At 37.0% G+C, this 26,712-nt stretch overlaps 1 protein-coding gene across 3 annotated transcripts in view; it reads left to right on the top strand.

The window, feature by feature from the left end:
* TIC40 (hydroxyproline-rich glycoprotein family protein) overlaps window positions 1-22,368 on the top strand; it is a 69,605-nt gene extending 47,237 nt beyond the window's left edge. For all 3 annotated transcript variants that reach the window (XM_088944126.1, XM_088944128.1, XM_088944127.1), the window contains exons 11-15: window positions 893-938; window positions 9,367-9,461; window positions 17,744-17,847; window positions 17,917-17,964; window positions 21,958-22,368. In XM_088944126.1, the coding sequence (XP_088800252.1) occupies window positions 893-938; window positions 9,367-9,461; window positions 17,744-17,847; window positions 17,917-17,964; window positions 21,958-22,017 (353 nt within the window). In that variant the 3' untranslated portion in view covers window positions 22,018-22,368. The remainder of the gene's footprint in view (window positions 1-892; window positions 939-9,366; window positions 9,462-17,743; window positions 17,848-17,916; window positions 17,965-21,957) is intronic.
* The last annotated feature ends 4,344 nt before the right edge of the window (window positions 22,369-26,712 follow it).

Below are 26,712 nucleotides of genomic sequence, written 5' to 3' on the forward strand. Positions count from 1 at the left end.
GTACTCTTCTACACTCCTATCACCTTTCTGTTGTTGAAAATATTCCTTGAGGACTTTTTAGTTATAAGCAAATACAACTATAAATGCCTCATGAACAAAAGTCTCATTTTATTATCAAAGTCAATTTACACAATGTGTTTTCACTTAGAATCTGTAAAGGAAAAGGAAAGAAGCAGAAGATGAGAGAAGTGGGAAAGGGGAGCTTGCCTGATGTTTCCATAAGATTTTTATGCTTCTGAAGATTGATTTTCTGATATGTGCTGTGTTTCATCAAGACCAAAGAATATCTCATTGTGGAGTTGACTTTTTCTTTTACCTTTCCCTAAAGTTGGTCATGTGGTACTTTTAAATGCCTTATTGATATAAGACGTACGGCTGGGCTTTAAGAATTGTACAAATGGTAAAACCATAAGTCTTATGGAAAACACAGTTTAAAATGTTGATGTCAGTGGAAATGTCAGCCATCCAAATATAAGAAACATGTCAAAAATGTTGGAAATATAGTATGGAATTATTGTAAAAATTATAGACATGGTGGAAACTCGATACCATGTTTTTACTTAGAATCTGTAAAAGAAAAGGAAAGAAGGAGAAGAGATGGGAAGAGGGAGAGAGTAGAATGTTTGGAGAGCAAAAAAAACTTGGGCCAGCAGCATCCCCTTTTTTATTTGTAGGCATGTGATAGCGTAACAATAAAAAGAAGAGAATTACATCAATCCCCTTGCGGCTCTGTCTGACAATATAGAATAGAAAAAATAATGCACTAATAGCAGTATGTTTAGCTTTGAATGAAGAAACCATTTACCATTATGCAAAATTATAGGTTTAGAAAACAATACAAATGATCCATTTTATATTTGACTTATGTGTAGTGATGCATGCTTTTTGACAGGGATGCTTCAAAATCCACAATACCGTCAGCAGTTGGAAGATATGCTGTATGTTAACTTTTTGGTTGGCATCTTTTGTTTCGTGGTTTTTTAGTAATATAACTATTCTCATGGAAATGCTGGTTTTTCCTGACCTTTAATGCTAAACAAAGTGGGCATTTTATATTTGACTTATGCTTGCTAATCTTTTATTTATTTGCTCTTCTAAACTAGATTAGACAGAAAGCGAGGTTTTGCTTTCAGCTGGATGGGTGTCAATGATTAGAGTATTTAGAGGAGAGTTGTATGCTCAAGAACTGTGATTGAATTCAGAGGAAGGTCTAGGGATAGTGATTTATTATGACTTGCATTTCTTTGGTGTGTGATTTTCCATTGATTGTCTGTCTTAATGGCATAAGGTGGTAGCGCAAACGAACATGCTATAATCCTCATCTTTTCGTCTAAAGCAGATCTTTCATCTTCTTGTGTTCTCAAGACTAAGCATTAATCTTTTGAGTGAATCTCTGCCACCTTGAAAGAAACAGTAGGAAGCAGTTGGGTTTAAAGAAATTAGAAGAAATATCAATTAGGCTCAGTTGTTGAAGTAGTACTAATTGAACCCTTGGGGGAAATGCCACCTCTCTAGGGAAGTCTAAGTGCTGATCAGTTTCACTATTTCCTAAAGCATATATCATGTGCTTTTTGACTCTCCTGGTAGGGGTGTTGTTTATTGATATGGTGTGAGGGCACAGGGTTAATTATGACATTTATTATATCATTCATAATCAGGGTTAAATTTATCTATTATGTACTTTATTAACAAATTTATAACCTAAAGAAGTAGGGCTTGTCCCCAAGACGGACTATTCCCTTCAAGGTGTTCTCTTCTTCTTCTTAGACCTAGTAGAGGATGAGATTAGAGTTACTTTCATGAAGGTTTCAAGGCTCATTGAAGAGATTTAACATTATTTCTACTTTTTATGGAGGAAAATTCGAAAAAAAAAAGCTATGTGGTTTCTGATAGAAGCAGTCTAATGGTGGCTGATTTGTGGATCAGTTTGGTAAGGTTTGATCTGTAGTAAAATTATTAATAGGTGGGGAGTTGTCTCGAAATTTTTTGATGACTAGAGATTATATTGTAGACTTATAGCTACATTTCAGAGTTTATAGTCTTGCCTGTGGACTTATTTTTTCACTTGTAGGTCTTGGGGACAACACCAATATGGCAATTATTAACTATAAAGTTGGATGGATTAGATAACTTTGAGTTGGCTTGATTGGACTTTTCATTGGTGGTAGAGGTGAATTGAGTACTTAATTAAGATGGAAAAGGGACTTAGTTTGGATGATCCTAACCATTCTATGTGGGAGTAGGAAAAACTAGTAATTTAAAAGGTGCACCTAGGCACACAGGTGAGGTGCACTTTGAGGTCTGCCCCTTGCTTAGTCCTTGGTGCAGCCCATGCGCCTAAGCATGTGCCTATTGCACCTAGGTGTGTGCTTGGTGTGCTTTGTTCTGCGGCTTAGGTGTGTGCCTTTGTTAATTGATTCTTTTTAATGCAATACATTTTCTTAAAGATAAAGAAACTATAATTCAAATTATAATAGCAACTTCTTATATTCAAAATATGAATTTAAGGCCCTAGCATAGACTTGTTTGGGATAACCTCAAGGGGCTTTGTACAAAGGTACTCATAGAATTAGGAATACATGATGTGATTGGAAATCGTTTAGTTTTTGGATCTCCACTTTGATTACGCTTTATATGTTATGTTTATGCATTTTAATTTGAGCTAATAGATTCTTTAAATCATTTAGATTAAAATTAAAGTTGACATTTTTAATGTTGTTCATTCATTCATCTTAATAAAATATCATCTTAAAAGGCAAATAAAGTTATAAAATCATTATTTTTGTGTGAGAATTAAGAACTTAAGACCCTAACGTGGACTTGTTTGGGCTTGCCCGGAGGGGTGTGGCACAAAGGTGGCTCGTAGAATCAGGAATGTAATATGTTTTACATCACATTAGCTACTTGAAGTATGCAATTGAGGAAAAAAGAGATTGTGGGTTTTACATGCTTGAAAATGTTTTATATGTTTGATTTTAATTTTAAATTCTCATTTGAATATGCTTTACACGTTATGTTTATGTATTTTTATTTTAGATAATAGGTTTTTTAAAACATTTATTTTAAAATTTAAGTTTATATTTTTTATCAATATTATGTTTAATATTTTTTGATTTTTTGGCATATTTTTTTTGAATTTTCTGACTTTTTTTTTTTTAGCATTTTTTTTGTATTTTTGAGCCTTGCTTGAAAAAGGTGCACGCCTCGCCTTGCACTTTGTGCCTTGGGCGCAAATTGGCCCCTGCACCTTTTTTGTGCCTTGCGCTTTTAAAACACTTGGTAAGATTGCCAACAAGTTGTCGATATAGGGATGGATTAGCTAAAAGCTTCCCATCATCCTTAGTAACTTCAGATTCAGCTCCATAGGAGTAAAGACATGCTTGTTGTTTGTAAGGTAAACCAATTTACTTAAATCCTTATATTTATGTTGAATCACAAGATGCCACTAGTAGGAGTTTGAATTTCCATTCCCAGGAAATATGTAATGTGGACCAAGGTCCATATGAAAGGGATGCTAAAGTAACTGTTGAAACTGTCTGGTTTGAATATCATCACTATTAATTGGAATATTGTCAACACAGACAAGGAGAAGACTGATACCTTGGGCAGGATGAAGAAAAGGAGAGATAAATCATCAGCACTTTAATGATAGGCAGCCTCCAGAATAACAATATGGAAGTGCGCACACCAAGCGAGAGAAGCTTGTGTAAGCCCATATAGGTGGAGGCTTCATCTAGACAGTTTCTTTCAACTTCATGAAGAAATGCTTTTCTGACATCCATCTGAATGATTTGCCATTGTCAAAGATCAGGCAAACATGAGCTGAATAGTTGTCATCTTAACAACAAGAACATATGTCACTTCATAATCATAGCCATACTGTTGTATATAACCCTGAGTGACTAATCTTTACTTGGATCACTCATTACTGCCATTAGATTTTAGTTTATTGGAGAAGATCCATTTACTGCCAACAAGAATAACACAAGAGGAAGTGGAACCAAATCCTAGGTGTCATTGTCAAGCAAGGCATGCATCTTAGTGTGTATAGTAGTTGTCTGTTTATAAGTGTGGGAAATGTCTGTGGCATCAAGGACAATAGAAAAGGACTATGAGGATTGATTTAACCACATGTTTAAAGTAAAAGATTTTCGCAAGGAACAAAACATTTCTAGAGACACGAAAGTAACAAAGAGAGGGGATCATAATTCATAACATAAAAACATTTATGATAAGAACTGCAACCCGCAAAAGAAAATTTAGAAGATTGAGTAGAAAGTTTAGCATATGAAGCTATCAATCTTTGAGATGACGTTTGTTTGCTTTTTAAATGGTTAAGAAAAAAAACATCAGGTATAATCCTTCTTCTAGTATTCTTGCCAAATTCTGGTAACATGTCTGGTTGGGAAACTCATCCCTAAAAGAACAATTCCCCTTCTTTTATGCCCTTTCCAATTGGAAGGATGAGCTCATTTCCTCTTTTTGTTTCCTTCCAATTTAAATTCTGGATTTGACTGGGATTTGGGGTTCAGAAGAGGCCTTATTTTTATGCCCTTAACCTTGCTCCATGGTCTTGAAGAGGTTTTCTTGGATCCTTGAAAAGAGATGGTTGAATTTGGACTCTTCCCTCTTTTGTTTCCTTCTCTTGTTCCTATTTCTTCTTGTCCTTAATACAGTCAGGTGATAGTCTTGAATTGCGTTTTTCGATTAAGGTGGTTTGGAATAAGCCCATACTGCCTAGGATAGGAGGTTTTTGTTGGGAAGTGTCTCTGGCAAGAATTAAACCTGTGATCTACTCCAAACAAAAAGACCTAATTGGTGCTTATTCCCTCATTGGTGTTCTCTTTGTAAGGTTAATGGTGAGACCTGCTATCACTTATTAATCTCTTGCCCTTTGTTCCTTCAATTTGGGAATGGTTTCTTTCTTTGTTTGGATGCGAGTGGACCCCCCTGCCAAGTGTAGAAAGCTTGTTTGCCTCTACCTTGGCTAGTTGGCTGAAGAAGGGGTGGTGTGTTGGACAATATGGGGAGAAAGGAGTCAAAGGATGTTTTCAGAAAATGTGAGGAGTAAGGGTGCCTTAATTGTAGCCATTGGGTGAAATCATAAAAACTCTTTGAGAATATTCCTGCTGTTGACCTGGTGAGAAACATGTGGATGCAGTGGAAGTGGCAGATTTAGCTCCTTTCATGATTGTCAATAGGCCATCTTGGTCCCCATCAATTAGTGGATTGATAAAGCAGAACTTTGGTGGATGCAGTGAAGGAAATTCAGAACTTTCAGGCATTGGAAAGTTTTTAGAAATGATTAAGGAAAAATTGTTGCTCTTTTTCAGGCCCTCTTTGTGTGGGTGACTCTGAGAGCTGAAATTTTGGTTGTCATGGAATGGGTTTAAAAGGCCAAGGAAATGCACATCCACAAATTGATAATTGGGGGGGGGGGCAGGCGGATTCGAAAGCTAATTGCAAACAGGGGAGAATGCTAGCTAGTGGGACTATATTAATGACAAAAGAAGGTTTAAGTAGTTGTCACAAGGCATTGGAAGTTAATCCGGGCTCTCCAAGAATGGTGTTGATTGGCCAAGAGATTCAACTTTCCTAGCCCCAGACCTTTCGTTTGTTTGTAGAGGATTAGATTCACAACTTTCTTTTGTTTAAGTTTTGGAAATAAAGTGTCTCAATTAGCAGCAAAGTTTGGCCTTTTTTGCAAGGAGGAATAGTGTTTAAAATCTCCTGAATTGGATATTGAGTCAGTTCAACAAGGATAGGCCAATTAGTGTAGTTGTGGATGGTGATAGTTCTAATAGTGGGTTTGTTTTGTAGTTGGTGGTTTGGTGTTGGCATTGTCTTTGTTTTATGTTTGGTTGTGTGTTTGTGTTGCTTGAATTGGTTTGCTGCTTTTTTGTGGCTCCATGGGTTCTACACAACTCAACGGGGTAGCTCATCCCCCAACCCATAAGCCCCCCCAGGCAGGATTTGATCCTCTCTCCACTACAACCATCCAGTGACCTTACCAACTAGCCAGTTGGCTTCTTGCTGTTTTCCTCTGCTCTCTTAATGATTTGTCTTTATTACCAAAAGAAAAAAAGGAGGAAGATGCACATAACATACACAACTAAAACATGTAAGATTGAATTGTTAGGGGGGTTATGATATAAATGTAGGAAAGGAGAAGAATTAAAAAAGTTTGGAGTGGGAAGTCAATTAACAAGGCACACTGATGTGGCCACTGCTTTCAACCCAAAAGGAAGGAAGGACACAGGAATCTTGGAGAACTTCATTTTTCTTGTGCCTTGGAACTGACTATCAATGTACTCTCTCCCTGAATCAGAACAAAGAACCTTAATGTTTGTAGAAGAACTTCATTTTTCTTGTGCAAAAAATATATCCGTGTATGTTTGGTATAATTATAATGAGCAGTACAAAATACTTGAAACCTATATGAGATGAAATAGGAATGAGCTCCCCATACATCACTATGACCAATATTATAAGGTGGCAGATGAAACAGTAGACCTAACCGAGGATGGCAAAATAATACTTTTACTCAATGACGATACATGATGTATCAATATTAGACATTGGTGGTAATTTACCCTTCAAAAATTAGAATTAGTAATGAGACGAAGTCTGTCATGTTGATGACCATGATATTTATGCCAGAGATTCCAGAAAGTATCAGCAGCAAGAGAATATGGGTAGCTCATCCCCCAACCCATAAGCCCCCCCAGGCAGGATTTGATCCTCTCTCCACTACAACCATCCAGTGACCTTACCAACTAGCCAGTTGGCTTCTTGCTGTTTTCCTCTGCTCTCTTAATGATTTGTCTTTATTACCAAAAGAAAAAAAGGAGGAAGATGCACATAACATACACAACTAAAACATGTAAGATTGAATTGTTAGGGGGGTTATGATATAAATGTAGGAAAGGAGAAGAATTAAAAAAGTTTGGAGTGGGAAGTCAATTAACAAGGCACACTGACGTGGCCACTGCTTTCAACCCAAAAGGAAGGACACAGGAATCTTGGAGAACTTCATTTTTCTTGTGCCTTGGAACTGACTATCAATGTACTCTCTCCCTGAATCAGAACAAAGAACCTTAATGTTTGTAGAAGAACTTCATTTTTCTTGTGCAAAAAATATATCCGTGTATGTTTGGTATAATTATAATGAGCAGTACAAAATACTTGAAACCTATATGAGATGAAATAGGAATGAGCTCCCCATACATCACTATGACCAATATTATAAGGTGGCAGATGAAACAGTAGACCTAACCGAGGATGGCAAAATAATACTTTTACTCAATGACGATACATGATGTATCAATATTAGACATTGGTGGTAATTTACCCTTCAAAAATTAGAATTAGTAATGAGACGAAGTCTGTCATGTTGATGACCATGATATTTATGCCAGAGATTCCAGAAAGTATCAGCAGCAAGAGAACATGTAGAACCCAAAAGACAATTCTGTGAGATTCTATGATCAGCTCCGAAATCTCGGGCAGTTAGGCACCCAATCTTACTGCCCCTCCCAATCACTGTCCTAGTGTGCTTGTCCTGTTTCAAGCAACTATTACGAGAGAAGTTGGTAGTGTATCCATTATCAACTGACCATCAGAAACTAAATTGGTGGCTAACTTGGGAACAAGAAAAACATTGTTCAGATAAAAGGAATCACAAGGTGCAACTGAGGGAGTTAAATTGTCACTACCAGAGTAAGGAATATAGGATGAGCTAGGAGTGAAGCGCAGATCATATCATTGGTTTCACTAGAGTCATTAATCCAAATTGGTGACACAGAAGGATTAAATTGACAATGCTTAGAGATGCCAAGCTGAAAAGGCAAATGGAATAGCATAGGAAATGATGGTTTGAACATATTATTCAGAGAGACCATCGGAAGCTTCAGAGTTGTGCCATGAACTTGTAGACAGAGTAGGTGCCTTTCATGAGTTTTCTATGTTTGTTCCCTTTAGGCTTGGCTTGATAAGCCCTGTGAGATCTTTTTCCACCGTGGGTGGCCTAATCTTGCATTCAGCAAGTATATGTCCAGGAAGTTTGCAATAGGTGCAGAAGATTCTTTTCTTACTGTAAGAACTAATGTGGCCACATTTCTTTGCATTCATGACATTGTTCCTCATGGTATGGGCCACAAAGGCTATGTCTGTTTCTTTCCTTCTAGAGCTGCTTGAGTCGTCATTCTTGTTTCTTTCATATAGAGTTTCCCTAAGACAGATTATATCTGCTACTGCACCTTGTTAAGAATGCCTGTTCACTAATTCATACTCTGGGCGAAGCTTCATAGTAGTCAGTGATCTTCTTGTCTCCCTGAGTATAGTTAAATATATCATATTCAAGTTGGAATTCCCTGCTACATTGGTCTGTTGATGTACCTTTTCTACATAGTTCTACATGGCCCTTTGCAGTCTAGATTCTGGAAGCCCCTATGCTGATGTGCCATGCAGGTATACACAAACCCTAACAGCCAGGAGTTGATTTTTGCATTATCAACATCCCATTTTTCTAGTTCGTAGGCAGATTGGTCATCTGGTATGATCAAACTGAGAACAAATTAGATTTATCAGAGGCCATAACTTATCTAAAGAAGAGTCTATGCACTTGGAACCAGGCATTGGGTTGAAGCAAGATACAAAACAAGTGAAGAAGTGGATGTACAACAGGACACTTTCCAATGGCAAAGGTTCAAGGTTTAGTTGAAATAGAGTAAGCCAGAAGAAGGTGAATTGGGAACATCTCCCCCTGCATAATACTATGCAACTCAAGCTGCATATATGAAAGTGAGCCTTGCCTACAGAATCCTGATCTCCTGCCCACGCCTACCCACAATACACCACCCTCCGTGAATTGGGAACATCCCCCCCTGCATAATACTATGCAGAAGATGAGATGTTCTCCATGTGTGGCTGCGATAAATGTGGGCAGGAGATCTGGGCTCTTGCCTACATACCAATTAAAGAGCAAACAACACTAGGCAGATTCGAGTATCAAATGTTTCACCCCTTTAAACAACTGGTAATCAAATATCTGATAACAAAATACCTTTCATTGAATGGCAAAGATTCTTATAAGCAAATAGCATGGACCTTAAATGTTGTTTAGTTTCACCATTATTTTTCTGTTCATTGCTAGCAATGAGTAAGATGTTTATACTTTTTTCTCATTTTTATGAATCTTTCTGAAAGTCTATTTTGAAGTTCCTGCTATCTGTGTTATCTATATATCTATCTATCTATATATATTTGTTTATTTATTTATTTTATGTTAAGTCAACAACTCAGATATTGAATGCCAATTTATTTAAGAAATCACTTCCTGTTTTCTCTTTCAACGTTTCATTCCAGAAACAATATGGGGGGAAGCAATGAATGGGACAATAAAATGATGGATTCGCTGAAAAATTTTGATCTTAGCAGTCCAGAAGTCAAACAGCAATTTGGTAAGTTTAAGAAGATAAACCAAAATCGTTGCTGTGTTATTTAAGTATCTATTGGTATGCTTTTCTTTTTAACAGTGTGATAAGTAATCCTTGTTGTCAAGGCGGCTGGGTGATTCTAGGTGACACTGGGGCACATACTTTGCCTAAGCAATAAGAATCCTATGACATAAAGAACTAACTTTTGGCTAGTTATATTATTCAGCATGCATATTAATTGAAAAAGTGTTGATTCTCTTTATTAAATATTAATAGCATCAAAGTTCCTTTCAAAATGTGACAATACATATCTAAAAGATAAAAATATTTTAATATATTATTTTGAATATTTTCAAAAGTTACAGTAGTATAATGGGCATTTGATACTGATAAAAAAATATAATGGCTATTTGACAGAGCAATTTCATATTAATTAGCAACTAAAGAAGGTTATAGCTTTATATGATAAGAATTCTAGATGGAAAGTAAAAGTGGAAAAGAACAAGTATGGAGCTGCTGTTTAACATGAGAGAGCAAGAATAGAAAAAACAATGATCAAAAAAGAAAAAAAAAAGAAATGCTGCATATAAATAAAAGGGTACAACTAGAAAGGTGCCTTGTTGATCTTTTAAAGAAATGCTGTATATAAATAAAAGGATCTCTTTTTCCTTTTCTCACAACTATTTGATCTTTTAAATTTCAGTAGTAAAACTTTAAAACAAAGAAAATGCTGTATATAATATAATGTGTTAACAGAGATATTGTAATGATGTAGCAATATGGATGATCTTATCATAAGGCTCCCACCTTGTAATTTTTTCCTATCTGGGCCCCTAGCCACAATGGGCATCATTTTGCTACAAGTAAAGGTGCCTAGTTGCCTAGGCAACACTCATGGTTTGCAACATTAGAGATGCTTGACGAAATTTCTCTAAAATTTTCTCATTGTGCTAGGGTGCAATATGAAATTATCTAGGAATCTATTTTTTCTGTAACATTTCTGATATATTCTTGATATGTAGACGATATTTCTGATTTCTCTGTAGACTCTACATTTAAGGTTTAAAATTTTAAAATATCATTAGAAACTTTCTGATATTTCATTTAGTGATAATGGTTTTTTAAAAATCTTTTCTAAAACAACAAATGAGAATTTGGTGATTGAATAGTTCTTTATTATTTTGATACAATTCACCTACCAAGTCATTATAATTCCAAAATTAAAAGGATACAACTAGAAATGTGGATACTCAATCTAATCAAAACATTTTATGACAAAAGACTAAAAGCGAGATAGAGAAGAAGATACTTATTGATGTCTCTTAATCTTCTCCTTTTGATTCACACAGTTGTTTGTTATTTTTTTTCCTTAAATGTGCAATTGTACTTCTTCTAATGTTTTTTTTTTTTTGATGAATGGATGGTATTTTATTAAATAGAAATAAAAATAGTACAAGCATGAAGCACCCTAAGAGGAGGCACAGGGTGTTACCTCCCCTTAAAGGTGGTTCCAAACCCGACACTTTTCAGATTGCAGTTACAAATTAGCCAAAAACAGAGAATCCCTTGAAGCCTCTTGTTTAGCTAAAGAATCTGCCAAAGCATTTGCCGATCTATTAATCCACTAAAAGCTAACTGACATGGTTCTCGTAAGCCATTTGACTTTTTTGATGATGTCTCTATATCCCCAAACAACAGTTTTTGGGTCCGATATCCATCTCATTATCACCTTAGAGTCTCCTTCAACTTTCAAATTAGTCACTCCAAGTTGGTTGGAAATCTATAGTCCTTTTACCACAGCTAATATTTCAGCCCTTGTAGAGTCTCCATAACCCACTGGACTTGAGAATAAGGACAGAATGTTGCCATCCTTATTCCTCAAGATCCGTCCTATTACCTGTAGGTCCTGGATTGCCTTGACTGCTCCCATCAAAGTTCAACTTTACAACTCCTTCCGGAGGGGGTAACCTATTTGCTTGTGTTCTATTTTTCTTGGATGATGTGGAGGCCACTTCTGCCCAACTCCTTCGAAGGTCATCACTAGAGTAACTCGCAAAGAGATTAGTAGTTTTTAGCCAAAGGATTGCCCTTGTCAGTATACAATCCTTTACTCAGTAATGCTTCTCTCCTGGAAATTTCTGGCATTTCTTTCCTCCCAAATGGTCCATAAGAGGGCTGCCCTAATACATTTCCACATTACTTTCCCTCTCTTTGTTGGCCAACCAAAAAAAGACGGATCAAAAAGCAGATTTACTTTAGGAGGCAGGTTCCACTTCTACCCAAACAATGTAAAAACCCAATTCCAAATATTTACTGTAAAAGAGCAAGAAACCAGTAGGTGATAACGGTCCTCATACTGCACTTTACATAAAATGCACCAATTGGGGGACAAGCATGAAAAGGGTATCTTTTTTTGAACATTGTCCATAGTATTAATTTTACCATAATACACTTCCCAACAAAAAACAACAATTTTAGGTGGAATTGGCCTTGACCAGGCTTCTTTAACTGGGAGCAGCAAAGGGGAAGGAGTAGAGCATAGGAACTTGAAGAAGGAAGAACAAGAGAAGGAGCCACTCGAGGTCAAAGACCAAATTCTTCGATCTGGTTTAGGAGGGTCCAAACAAATAGAATCAAGTAAAAGTAAGAGCTTAGAGGCAGAAACCGATTCCTCATCCCTCCACCCTCTACGGAACCCAAAATCCCAATTAAGAGACAATGGGAGAATGGGGGGAGAAAGAAACCTCGGAACAAGCTCCTTTATAGAGGGAAATAGAAAAAAGGGAGGGATAGAGGTCTTTTAATGGTTGGTTGCCCACCCAAACATCTTTCCAAAAAATCATAGAATTACTATTGCAGACATCATAACTTGTGAACTTGAGAAATTTTGGGAGGATGCCAAAAATCGCCTTCCAAGGTGGTGTGGCCCGTTGAGATACCCCGACATCCCAACCAGATTTAGAAGTGTCTCGACCTTGAAGTGTCTCGACCTTGAAGTCGCCATGAAACCTTCAGGAAGTGTCTCGACCTTGAAGTCGCCATGAAACCTTCAGACCCACAGTTCATTTCCCCCCCTGTTCCCCTACCTTCAGGCCCATCCCTAGAGGTAAGTAGTATCATACACCATGAAACCTTCAGACCCATAGTCCATTTGCCCCCCTGTTCCCGTAGGGTTCAGAATCAAGAACATCCTCACAGTTGGAGTCTATGTAGTTGGTTGTAAATTTGATATTTTCTGCCAACCTTTTAATTCTGTGGATGGGAGAAGAGGACATGGGAGGGAATCCCAAATGCTAACCAAGAAATCCAAGACAGAAATAGATAACCTTTCCAAGAGCTCCTAGAAGTCCCAAACTCTAGTTGGAACATAACTAACATCTTCATTTCCTTGACATTTTCGATTTTTCAAATATCTTTGTGAAATTTCACAAAATATCCTTGAAATTCTTTTGGTAATAAAATAAAAAGTTCATTAAAAGAAATAGAAGTTACAAGAAAGTTGACCAAAAGTCACCCAAGAGAAGAAATAGTGGCTCTTAATCCAAACACCACCCAACTCCAAATCCTTATCTTCTCTCACCCAATAAAACAAACCATTGAACAACTCTCCAAGCTAAACAAATTGAGGGTCTGTTTGGTTTCCTTGATTTGGAATCGGAATGGCCCATTCGATTCCAACTGTTTGTTTGGCAGGAATGTGATTCTAATTCCTATGCTTGGGGGAATGGCCATTCCAGGCTTCCCCTAGGGAATGCGATTCCCATTTTTTAGAGTCTGTCAACAAGTAAAAACTCATGACAACCTCCCGAAACCTTAATATTAATAGAATAATAAAATATTATACATTAATAATAAGATAATAATAATAAAATAATAATTTATCAACAAAACTGTTGTAAAATAGTAATAAAATAATAGTACTATAATAAAATAATAAAAATTAAGTATAAAAAACAAAGATATTAGTTATTAAATAATTAAGTATAAATAAATATTAATATAACCTAACTAAAGTAATAATAAAATAGAATAAAATAATAAATATTAAAAATATAATAATAGAAACACTATTAGTAATAATAAAATAATAATAATTGATCAAAAAATAAAATAATAATCATAACAATGTACTAATAAAATAATTATATATTCATAAAATAATAATAAGGTAATAATAAAATAATAAATAGACTAATATAAAACTGAAAGTTTTTAGTTGTGTCTGATTCCAACTCCAAATGAACCAAACAACAACAATTGGAATCCAATTCTAATTCCTGGGGATTCCGGTTGCTGTTCCAATTCCAATCCTGTCTGCAAACCAAACGGACCCTGAGAATTACCAAAGCTAACCTGATATGTGACTGATTCCACAACCCTCACAACACAACATTTGATCTTTAGCAACAACTTGATATTGGGATGTGAAACTACTCATTTACTTATCAATATCTCTTGCTTGAAACAGAAAACCTCTGCTTTTTTGGAAAATCTTCCTTTTTTCTTCAGTCTCTTGATACTGACTCTGAACAACCCCCTTTCAGTTTGGTGAAAACCTTTGATGCCTGAACTGTCTGGTGATTCTTCTGCCTTCTAAAACGTGTTACAGCATTAGAAATCTCCCCATCTCTATATGGAAAAATGTCCACCAATATTGAAATTGTGAACGATGGTGACACCTAGGTGGGTGCCTAGGCAAATCCTTGGCAACTATGGTTAAGAAATATTTGTAAGAGAGGAGAACCATCTGAATGTGATATTTGTGGGTGCTGTAGGTGTTCTTTTATGCATGTGACCAAACCATCTGAATGTACTATCATTTTATCACCTATTAGAACTACTCCATCTTACTGTGTTATAAATTTTCCTTTTAAGTGGTATTCATCTATCAGATAAGACTCTGGATGCACCCCCCATTTTCCACATCTTGCTCTAATTCTATTGGTGACATCATCCTCGATCTATCCCTTTTTATGAACTATCAAAGCAAAGTATGGAAAAGGTCAATTTAAGGATTCATGACCATAAGTGTTCGGCAAAGGTTTTATTGCTGGTTGCCAACCTGATGCAACCCTCCTTTATCTGGGCTTGGGACCAGTGGTGTAAGACAAATTTAATATAATGATGCCACTTATGTATTAGTTTGTGAAACATCTATTTGTATACCTCTTCCAGCCTGGTGATATTTGTGTTAAGAAGTTGGCATGCATAACAATATAATGATATATATAGTACTATTTTAAAAGTTACAGATAAACAGAAACAACTAAAATAAACTAGTTAATAGTTATTAGTTGATTTGGCGATTTGCTGGATATATGGTTATCCCCAACAACTTCATAGTTGACGTTGGCCAAATAGTTTAAAAATAAATGTTTTAAAAAACCTATTATCTAAAATAAAAATACATAAACATAACATGTAAAGCGCACGCTTGGTTTTTCCCTTTCCTTTCCTTTTCTCTTTTTTTCTTCTCTTTCTTTATCTTTCCCTTTCCTTTTTTTCCTTTTTCTTTTTTTTTTTTTGTCTTTTTATATAAGATGTGCATGAGGTGTATGCCTCTAGCATGCCTCATGAAAAAAGTGCATGAGGGGTATGCCTTAGAGGTGTCAACGTCTAGCATATGCCTTAGGGCATTTTGGGAGACCTCTAGGCATACGCCTCCCACGCCTTTTAAAACACTGCACACAAGTTAATGAAACCAGTGTTTTAAAAGCGCAAGGCACAAAAAGGGCGCATGGGTCAATATGCGCCTAAGGCGCAAGGAGCAAGGCGAGGCGTGTGCCTTTTTAAGCAAGGCGCAAAAATAAAATAAAAGGCTAAAAAATAAAAAAAATACCAAAACATTCAAAAAAATGCAAAAAATTATTAAATGTAATATTAATAAAAATGTAAACTTTAATTTTAAAATAAATATTTTAAAAAACCTATTATTTAATGTTAAAATACATAAGTATAACATGTAAAGCATATTCAAATGAGAATTTAAAAATAAAATCAAATATATAAAACATTTTCAAGCATATAAAACCCACAATCTCTTTTTTTCTCAATTGCATTACTTCAAGTAGCTAATGTTATGTAAAACATATTACACTCTTGATTCTACAAGCTTCCTTTGTACCACACTCCTTGAGGCAAGCCCAAACAAATCGGCGTTGGGTCTTAAATTATTAGTTCTCACACGAAAAATACTGATTTTGTAGTTTAAATTGCTTTTTAAGAAGATATTTTATTAGGATGAATGAATGGACAACATTACCAAATAGGGGCCGAGCGGAGCCCTTGGCCCAGCCGCTAGACACAAAAAAAGCGTCAAAGTTTCAAAAGGCACTTGCTTGGGCTGAAGTGCAAGGCGCACTAGGCATGCGCCTTTTGAAAGGGCTGCACCTAGGACCTGGGCGAGGCGCCTACCCTGAAATGTGCCTTGTATGTGCAAGGCGTGCCTTTTAAATCACTGAATGAAACATCTACTTCCATATATATGCCTCATGGACAAAAATGTTACTACATGCCAAATATGATTTCTATGACTGCCAAGTGGCAAAATATGCCAATGGGCCATTTCTGTCACCTACCATTTTTCCATGTGGAGTTTTTATTAAATATTTAATTATTTTATTTATTTATTATATAACACTTTTTGATTTTGTTTTTTTAATAATTAATATATTTCCTCATTTTATTTAATTAATTCAGTATCTGTCTTTATTTTATTAATTATTTCATCATTTTTCTTATATACTTCATTATTTTATTATTTTTTAGATTTATTTAATCATTTTATTAGTTGGTTAATATTTTTTACTATTAATTAACAAATATTTTATTACGTTTCTAATTTTTTATTTAAGTGTATTTTGAATTACTTTATTATTTAATTAATTATTTCTTTTTTATTATTGTAAAAGAGTGCCATGTGATCCTTGTGTTATTCTTGAAGCCCAATGTAAAATACTAACAGAAAACACAATCATGGATATCCAAAACCCCAAGCTACTTTTCTGATAAATTGTACTTTGTAAAACAGAAATGTACTTTATAAAAGTACATCGAAACAGCACCCAAGATAATCTGCACATTACTTTTAATGCACACAGCCTCTGGGTCTTATGTAGTGTACTGTAGAAACAAAAGAAAATGAAATAGCTCCAAAACAAGTTCTATACAGTTATTAATAAGGCTATATCTCTCAAATGAATTTTTCTTTACATCATTGGGATATGGTATTAACTTATAATAAAAAGGGCATCTGTAGTATGCACAGTGTTTTGAGGAATATGCACAGAGCACTATGGTTAACACCAACTTGGAGGACAAACCACTGTAGTTTAAAAAGTCCTAGCTTTAGTTCTAAATTTGATTGCTTATTAACCTCTAAATATCAATCTTCTAATGTCAAAACTTTATGAATGAAAAGCTAATTACCTATGTTATTTATAACCACAGCTCAATCAAATTAAATTTTACTAGAGTCTAAGGACCTTCCATATTATATTTGCTTATAAACAAAGAACCTTACTTGGTTTTGATGCCAATGATGTTAAAGTACTTAGAGTTTTTTCTTTTTCTGAACAGTAAAAATAAAAGATTTCATTAAACAAAAAGGAATATTATCTGAAAGGTGTCAAGATTACACCTCAAGAAAGTTGGCACCTCAGAAAGAGGAACTTTAACAGAACTAATCTACTGAAAACTGTTTAGCATTACAGACCTGGATTTTAAGTACATTCCAGAAACTCTCCCCCAGATCTGCACAATTAACTTGAGCAAAATCTGGGAGCACCAAAACTGAATCCAACACTAGTATTCCAACCGAAGGCACAAACACCTCAATGCTCTTGGACTTATTTTCAAATAGCCTTAAATTCCATTATTCCAGATGACCCAGCATACTGCAAATGGGATGCAGCTCCAAACTATCCTTCCTTTCCTGCTACCTCTGAGCTTTGGCCAACTAAAGAACAATTCTTCTGTGTTGCAGTGTTGCAAAAGAAGGACAAATGGCAAACTGTCTCCTCTTCCGAAGTAATTAGGCAATCTTGTCTTTATGCTTTTTGTCCTAAGCACCCATATTAATTAAGAAGAATTGTCTGTAATTATGCTTTATTTTCTTTCTTAACCTTGCGTTACTTTATGGACATTGATGCATCGACATTATAGACATTGAAGGTTAGAAGTTGGTTCTTATTATTTGGCTTATTATCTTTCCTAACTTAAGGACTACAGATTGAATATTATGGTTTCTCACTTTTATATCATGGCTAAATATTTTCGTTTATTTTATACCCACTTTTATTTTTCAGATCAAATTGGGCTTACACCAGAAGAGGTCATTTCAAAAATTATGGCCAATCCTGATGTTGCCATGGCGTTTCAGAATCCAAGAGTACAAGCTGCCATCATGGATGTAAGACACTTTATTATGGTATTTGTTTTGTAATTCAATTTTTTTTTCTAAAATATTATTGTTTTGCAGTGTTCACAGAACCCTCTGAGTATTGCGAAGTATCAAAATGACAAAGAGGTGAGAATCTAAATTTTGCTTTTAAATGTATTTACTACTATCAGTATTTGTATACGAAACTTTTTTCTGCTTAGGAAGTAATATTCATGGTTTATTTTCTCCTGGAAAAAAATTAAGAAACACACACATGTAAATGTATGTATATGTGTATGCATCCATCAATGTTTTAAAACACGGAGGCGTTCCACTATCTAGAGGTGTGAGGCGTAGTTCAGAACATAAGAGGTGTAAGCCTCCTGAACACAAGGAGGCATAAGCCTCCTTAAGAGGAGGGGGGATGAGGACGAGGAGGAAGGAGGATCTCATTTTTCTTTGTTTTTATTAAAAATCTTTTATATTAAAAAGAATGAAGATGAATAACACTAGTTGGGCTGCATTAAAAAAGGGGGGTCTGAGGGGTCTGTGGGGTTCGCCCCCCAGCCAAGGGGTCCAGGGGCAGAGCCTCCGACTCACTTTCTTTCCCCTTATCTATTGTTCCCTTTTCTTCCATTTTATTCTTCTTCTTTTTCTTTCCCTTCCTTTCCTTTTTATTCTCTTTTTTTGTCTTTTTATATGAGGTGTGCATGAGCTGTATGAGGCGTACACCTCAAGCATGCGTCGTGAAAAAAACGTACGAGGTGTATGCCTCAGAGATGTCATCGCCTCTGGCCTGCGCCTCAGGGCGTTTTGGGGGCGCCTCGCCTGGAGACGTGCTTTCCATGCCTTCTGAAACACTGGTATCCATTTATAAAAGGATATAGTTTATATGAGAATTTTAGTAACCTTTGCATATTGTTTTCAGGGTTATTATTTGCATCCATTCAGATTCCAATGGAACAAAACAATGGGAAGTGATGAGAGGAGTTTGGGTTGAGGGGAGAATTATAATATGAGAATTTTAAGTTGGAATGTCCAGGACTTGGCAGTGCTGATAAAAGATAGGTTGGGTCAAGGAATGAAAGCTGGAGACTGTCCTGCTACGGGAAACAAAATTGGCTGAAGTTGATGATAGATGGATTAGGTGCATTTGGAGGTCAAGGAATTTAGGATGGTCCTTTGCCCCATTTTGGATTGCCTCTAGGGTAATAAAAAAACTCTCGTCATTTTGGGTAGCTTCATTTTGTTCTCTGAGCTCCAAGAATTTAGGATAGTTTTCCATATGGCACACACATCACTATGAGTGTGAGGAACTGGTGGAATGATTCTCAATATTTGTGAATTTAAGAAACACCATTGATGGTTTTGTATGTGAGGTTACCAACATGTATGGACTCACCATCTATAGATAAAGAGAGGAAACTTGGGATGGACTATTTTCCATTAAAGGGTTATGGGACAAGGATGGACCATGGTATCTTGGAGAAGATTTCAATGCTCCAAGGTTCACCAAGGAGACCAACATTCCTCATCAAAGGACCACAACCAGCATGAATAATTTTAATGGCCTTATCAATAGTTGTGATCTAAAATCTTCTCATGGGTTGCTTCATGTAGGCCAACTTCCAAGATGAAACATTCTTAATTAGGTAGTACCTCTTTCCAACTTCTTGGGAAGTGCACTTGCCAAATGTCTCGTGTAGGCTCTTAATTGGATAGACACCTGTGTACTATCTCTCTGTATTTAAAATGCTTGCGTGCTATTATGGCTAAAAGACTTTGAGAAGATAACGAGGCATTTTTTTGGGAGCCTATGGATTCAAAGAGGGATCATGTCATGAAATGGAAAGAGGTTTGTAATAGTAAATGTTAAGGAGGGTTAGGGATGGGTCGGCTTCTTAGAAACCCGCCTCTCTCTTGAGAAGTGGCTGTTGTGTTTCCCTTTGGAGCCTAGTAAATTGTGGCATGTTGTGTTCAAGAGTATTCATGGCCTTTTACTCACTGGCTGGAATGTGAACTTGTCTTTCCAAGCTACTGACACTTCTCCTTTGGAAAACTATTTTCCCCATCTCAACTTACAATAAGAGGTTTTCTCTAGTGATTAGATTAAATTTTGGATTGATTCTTGGTGGGGCAACCAGCTGTTGAAAGATTGATTTACTAGCCTTTATTATTTGGCGATCAATAAAAGTCTATTTTTCTCACTTTTTATCATTGTTGGAACAGGGGCTTCTGTGGAAATTTGACTTCAGAAGGGGTTTGAGGGATAGTGAAATTGCTGCTTCTACTGAACTCGTTGGTCTTTCTAGAATTTCCTTTTGGATCATAATTCGAGTGTTCTTGGAATGGTCCCTTTATAAGTCTGACCTCTTCTATCATGCTTCCTTTTTCTGTGCTCTCCTCCCGCCCTCCTTCCATAATTCTTCTATCATGCTTCCTTTTCATTCATATTCTTCTCCCCACATAATTGGGGCAATATTTTACACACAACGGCTGCAATTTTATGGTCTGGTTGGAAGAGTGAAAGACTAGAATTTTCAAGTATAATGGGCAATCCAAGTAATCTATTATTGAGACTTAAATGGTTAGAGTGTTTCATTGAGTTTGAGTAAAATCATCGAATGTATTTGATCAATTTAAACTAATGATATCAACAGAAGTTGGCATTCCGTTGCTAACACATCATCATCAAGGAGCCCTACAATGTCAATTTGATAACCACCAATACAGAATACCTTCAAGATGTATTTTTATGGCTTAGTTTGTGATGTCCTAGATCTTTGTGGATTGGTGGTGTATTCAGAAGCTGCAATGGAGATTTTTTGGCAATCTTATCTGGACCTATTTGGTATGGAGAGCCAACAATGGCAAAACTACTAGCTATCCCACATGGTTAAGGCTGGGCAAAAGCCTTCAATTTAAGAGTATGGTTTGTTGCAAGATCTAATGTAGAAGCTGAATATCCATGTCTCATAGAATGTCAGAGTTGCTTGTGGCTCAAAGCTTTTATTGAATGGGAAATAAATTTGACAGTCCTATGGGTCTATATTGTAATAATCAAGCTGCAATCAATATTGCTCAGGCTCTAGTGGAAAATGATCTTATAAAGCATATCAGGGAAAAGTTGGCTAATGGCAAAGTTTGTCTTCCATATGTCAAACAAGTCCAAGACTCAGCTAGCAGATGGTTTTACCAAAAGAGTTCCAAAACTCAACATTGTTAATATGCAAGCTGGGCATGCATGATAATGTATGCTCAGATTTAGGGCATTATCATTGTTTTCAAGGCTCCAAGGTGAGGCTAGGGGACCATGGGGAACCCAGATGCCTAGCCCTCACCTAGGCGATGGGATTTAAAAATAAGAAGCCGATGGCTTCTACCCCTTCTGAACTAGTTTTTTTGGTTTTATTTGTTCTGCACCTACTTTTGTGCTTGTGTTTCTCTCAATGTTGGTTCAAGTAGGCCAAACAATATATTAATATTAGAGTTACAACTTTCTTTTATATTTATTTTTATTTAATAAATATTATATATATTATATATATATTATATATTTGTTTCAGTCCCCTAAGCATGTGCCTAACATTTTTTTCCTGGCATTTGGGCGAGGCAGCTCTTTTAAAAGTGCCTAGGCAATGCCTTGACAACTATGGGCATTATAGTCTTTTCATTATAACTTACCTTCATCCTCCACTTAGAGTTGTGTAAATTTCATCTGATTATACAAGTAAAAGAAAAGGGCATCCAAGTATTTCATAATTGATATTTTAGGAACATGGTAATGGGTGGTGGCTGATTCTTCAGTGTCAAAGCAAAAAAGATTATTAGAATGGACCCCACCGTACAACAATGCATACGTATGGTTAGCCAACTTATGTTTACAAAGTAGAATATTGAAGTAACCTCCCCAAAAGATGGCGTGGAGGAAACCAAAAACTGAAGTGACCCTCAAATCAAAATTGTCAATAGTATCTGTACTAGTCCATGGATGGTAGGAAAACTTGAACACTGTAACCCAACACGTTAATAGAAACAAGAAGACTATTAGAAGGAAGATATCAGATTGGTTGTTCACAAGTTAATGACAGGTTTGCTTTGGTTTTTCATCTATCTGTTTACTATTGTCTTGAATCGCAGGTCATGGATGTTTTCAATAAAATCTCGCAACTATTTCCTGGGGTGACGGGTTCACCTTGATTTCCTAGACGCAGTTGCGGCCTTGGTTTCGCAGATCTCAACATCCTTAGTTTTGCATAACCATATAGGGTGGTGGCTATATTTCACGCTCGTGTTTAAAGATGCATGCAAATGTCTTACGAGCCCTGGGGTTGTCATTCGGTTAATCTCTTCATTACACCCTCCTGTGGCTGAAATTAAATTATTCACTCGTCAGTGAGGTTGGAGACACTTTTGATCACAATAATCACATTGCTTGGGAATTTGTGCAAATGTATCCATTTTGTTCCCATTAAGTAGTAGTTGGAATACATTTTTGATAGGCTGTAAAAATTCAGATGTACGCAAGAGGGCTTTTCTTCTGTTTCCAAACTTGCACACTTTACATAGTTTTAGAATTTTGGATGCTTGATGTTTTTATGGTATGATACCGAAGACACTTATCAATTTCTGAGGTAGAAAGTATCAGAAACAAACTGTAGATGACACCGTCTGTAGACGCAGTTGCGGCCTTGGTTTCGCAGATCTCAACATCCTTAGTTTTGCATAACCATATAGGGTGGTGGCTATATTTCACGCTCGTGTTTAAAGATGCATGCAAATGTCTTACGAGCCCTGGGGTTGTCATTCGGTTAATCTCTTCATTACACCCTCCTGTGGCTGAAATTAAATTATTCACTCGTCAGTGAGGTTGGAGACACTTTTGATCACAATAATCACATTGCTTGGGAATTTGTGCAAATGTATCCATTTTGTTCCCATTAAGTAGTAGTTGGAATACATTTTTGATAGGCTGTAAAAATTCAGATGTACGCAAGAGGGCTTTTCTTCAAACTTGCACACTTTACATAGTTTTAGAATTTTGGATGCTTGATGTTTTTATGGTATGATACCGAAGACACTTATCAATTTCTGAGGTAGAAAGTATCAGAAACAAACTGTAGATGACACCGTCTGTGATTTTCATTTTCACTCGGCATCCCTCCAAGCATGTAGGCTCTCACTTGGTTAGTCGAAATCATGTGTACTTTACTCTGTCCCTATCCTGTAATATATAACACAAATATATAAGAAATGCAAATATTATAAGAGAGAATTTTAAGAGAAGGTATATACATATAAGAAAAATTAAATCAAAATCTCAGATGATGCTCAACAAGGTATATGCATATAAGAAAACTTCTAAAAAATTACATATAACTATATAAGAAAACAAGTGAAGGTTTTGATACTAAATTTGGACGTGGCACAAGTAGAATGCTTCAACGTTAACAAAATTCCTCCCATGCCTATAAGACATCATCCATCAGTTGTTATTGACTGATACCAATGGTATGTATTGGTCCATATCAATTAAATTTAAAACAGCCCATGTTTTTCTGAAATCTAGTTATACATAATAATAAAAATATCAAAATCTCCCAAAGTGTTTTGGGCTTTTAACAAAAAAAGCAGTTTTGTTGATTGCCTGAAGGACAAAATTGTCCTTGCTTAAAATCATGTGGTCCAAACACCCGGCCAACAGCACGATCTCCTTAGCGTTTACAGAATGGTGCAACTCGTCTATTAGTTTTTTACGTGAGAAACGTTGATGTAATTATTCTTCACCACTAGACTATTAAAATAATGGGTTCTGAATATGATATGGAACATATCTGAAGACCAACTGATCAATAAGCTGAAATCATAAATGATGTGGGTCAGCCTGGCCCAGCCCACTAACACCTGCTAACGTTAGTCATAGAGGCGAGAGCCCTGTTGCCTTCTTACGGAGCCAATCACTTAACTATTTAGCGTACCGCCAGGGTCTGCAATCTGACATCGTATAGATCTCATCCGAGGCGCTCATCTTTACCTACCATTAGCACGCTCGAGTATAAATAAGAGGTAACTACCATTGAAAAGGGGCTAGAACAGAGTAACTCCAACATTTATTCACTCATTTACTTCTTGCATGCACATTACCTACCAGGCATTAATTCTGGGAGATCCGATGTATCCGAGGACTTTCTCCAGGAGCACTCCCACATTCTCCCCAGCTTCACACCTCGTACTAACTTGAGCGTTGAAGCCTCTGCCTCGGGTATCCACCCTGAGGCTTCTAACGCTCTCTCTCTCAAAGTGCCTCAGGTCACCAGGGACCTTGCCTTAGCTAGTAGTCCTCAGCAACCATAGTCCTCGCCTCGGTTTGCTGTCCTCGGCTTCGGTCAACCTCTTCTGGAGCCTCAGGTTCCTCGGATAACTCTCGGAGCGTGGTTTCTAAGAGGATCCCCACTTCAGGATAAATAATAATAACAATTTAAGATCCGAAATCCCCGTAAGCTCGAAAGCCATGGTGAGGAGAACCAGGAACACCCCAAACCTGCTACGAACAATTTCAAGCCGTTCTTGATCGATTGGACCGCCTCACCCAACGAATGGAAGAAGTTTGCTCCCGAGCAGGAGGTCCCTCTCAAGGCGACCGCCCTGCTGGGGTGTTAGAGGATCAGGGTTAGCGTTAGAACATCAAAATACCAGCTCTCGGCCACGGTAGTCCGTTGGCTGAACCATCAGAATTGAGTAATAACCGCCTCCCGGACTCACCTCGAAGGAATGTCTATCCTTCGAGCCGAAGGGAGGGTGCGCCCGCTCAATTCGAAGATAGTCATCAATCTTTGGAGCAAAACCATCGCCATTGTAGGGAGGTCCCCCAGGATGATGGCAAGCAGTTCGGTCACCCTGGAGTTCGCTCCCGAGGGGAGAGTCGACGCCATCCCACTCCACCCCCCGTCTCCGACCTCAGGGATGTTCTGAGTGACCGTCGCGCCCGTAACCCTGCCTCGGAGTATTCGGGAGTCCGAGCAGACGCCCATCGGGTCCGCAAACACATGAGTAGGTGTTAGACAGTTTTGTATGCCCTTAGCTTCAATCAAAATTGATGTACTTTATGAGTTTATTGTAAATGAATAAAAGTGCATATTTGATTCATGTTCCCTTGGTATGTTTCTGTGTAATACCCTTAAACTGGACACTTATTGAGACTCGTGTTAGTTTGGAATGTTCACAGCCAGTGGGTCGGTCTGGGGAGACCTATCCTGACAAGGCTGACACTGTGGTGCCACCAAGTTGGTTGGGGTGGCTTGTCTCAGCTACCGGGGTGAGACCCTAGGCACATACAGTGTGGGATTAATTGAATCTTTGAACTGGACCAGATTTCCAGTTATGCCCTGGACCTTGGAGATTGATGGGCAAAACTGGAAAGTTACACCCGACCCCTAGACTTGATTATGATACTGCACTAGGTGTCGGATCGGGCTGTCTTTGATGTACCAATCAGTGAGATCCTTAGCGGGGGTGACAGCCTTTAGGAGGGGGCGACAGCCTTTAGCGGGGGTGATACTGCACTCGATTATGATGTACCAATCAGTGGGATTAGAAGTTGATCTTTTAAGTTAACAAAAGAAGGAGGGGGCGACAGCCTTTAGGAGATATACATCAGATCCTCTTTAGTGCTGAAATCAAGAAGAGAGAATTCTGCACCCTACGAATACTCTCTTGCCGCCTCCCTATTCTTGCCGCCCTGTTTGCCAGTTTGATCTCCAGTTGTGGGAGAAGTCAAGATTGGATCTTAACATCAGTTCTTTGAGAAAGGATTGAAAAGGAAGCTGTGCTCATGTACCATTCTACTGATTCTTGCGAATGACAGAGTTCTTGGGGAAGAACACTGCTGATTCTACTCCATCCTGCACTGCGCCATTTTCAGTGGGAGCAGTCTTTGGATCATTCCTTGGGTGTGAACACCTTCGTTGGGAGATATTACTTCTCCGTATCAGGTATAATTCTCTCCTATTCCTTTTGGTTTAGATCTGGTTTAGTTTAAGGTTCAAGAATGATCCTTGAAAATATGATTTTCTAAATAGGGAATGTGATTCCCAAATGAATGGAGAGAAAAATTTTTGAAATTTGCAACCTTATTGCGCAATCTTTGGGCATCCATGGGATGGATCTCTCATCCCTTCAGTGGTATCAGAGCCAGGTTCAAATCTTGAATCATTCTGTTTCAGATCTAAACCTGCGCAAATAGGGAGAAGGCGTTCTACCCAATTTGCACAGATATGGTTTTTTGGGAAATTTGTTCCCAAAACAGATGGGCAAAATATCTGAAATTAATTTTAAATAAATTTGATTATTATTTAGAATTGTTCTTTATAATTTTCTTGATTTATGGGCTGTTCGTACAAGAGGAGATCGAATTCTTGGTTTGCGCAAGGAACCTGCGATTTTGCAGTTTTTGGGTCTATAAATAATTTTTTTTTTATTTTCTAGACTCAATGTATAGGTATTTGATCTGATGTAACTATTGATAGAAATAGGATTTCTATTTATTTTTTATTTTGGATCGAAAATGGTGGCGCAGAAAAGGAGATTTTGCAGAGAAGGAGATTTCGCAGATGGGAGAAACGCTATCTGCGATTTGCGGTTTGTGAAACTGCATTCTGTGATCTAACCTCTGTTTTGCAGGATGGATTGTGCGAACAGCCCTGATTGACTGATTCTTGTTTTTCCTTTTATCAGTATTTAATTTTAGATTATTTTCTTGAATTAAGGATTTAATTAAAAATCAAACCCTAGACCCATTCGAACCGAGATTGGTTCAAACTGTTTGGACCAATTCTAGGGTTTAATCAAGGCTGAAAGTCAGCCCTAATTTCCCACTAATGGGCCTAAGGATTGATA

Source organism: Nelumbo lutea, chromosome 5 (genome assembly GCF_056320005.1).
Source record: "Nelumbo lutea isolate HS-2025 chromosome 5, American lotus-T2T, whole genome shotgun sequence".
Taxonomy (NCBI): domain Eukaryota; kingdom Viridiplantae; phylum Streptophyta; class Magnoliopsida; order Proteales; family Nelumbonaceae; genus Nelumbo; species Nelumbo lutea.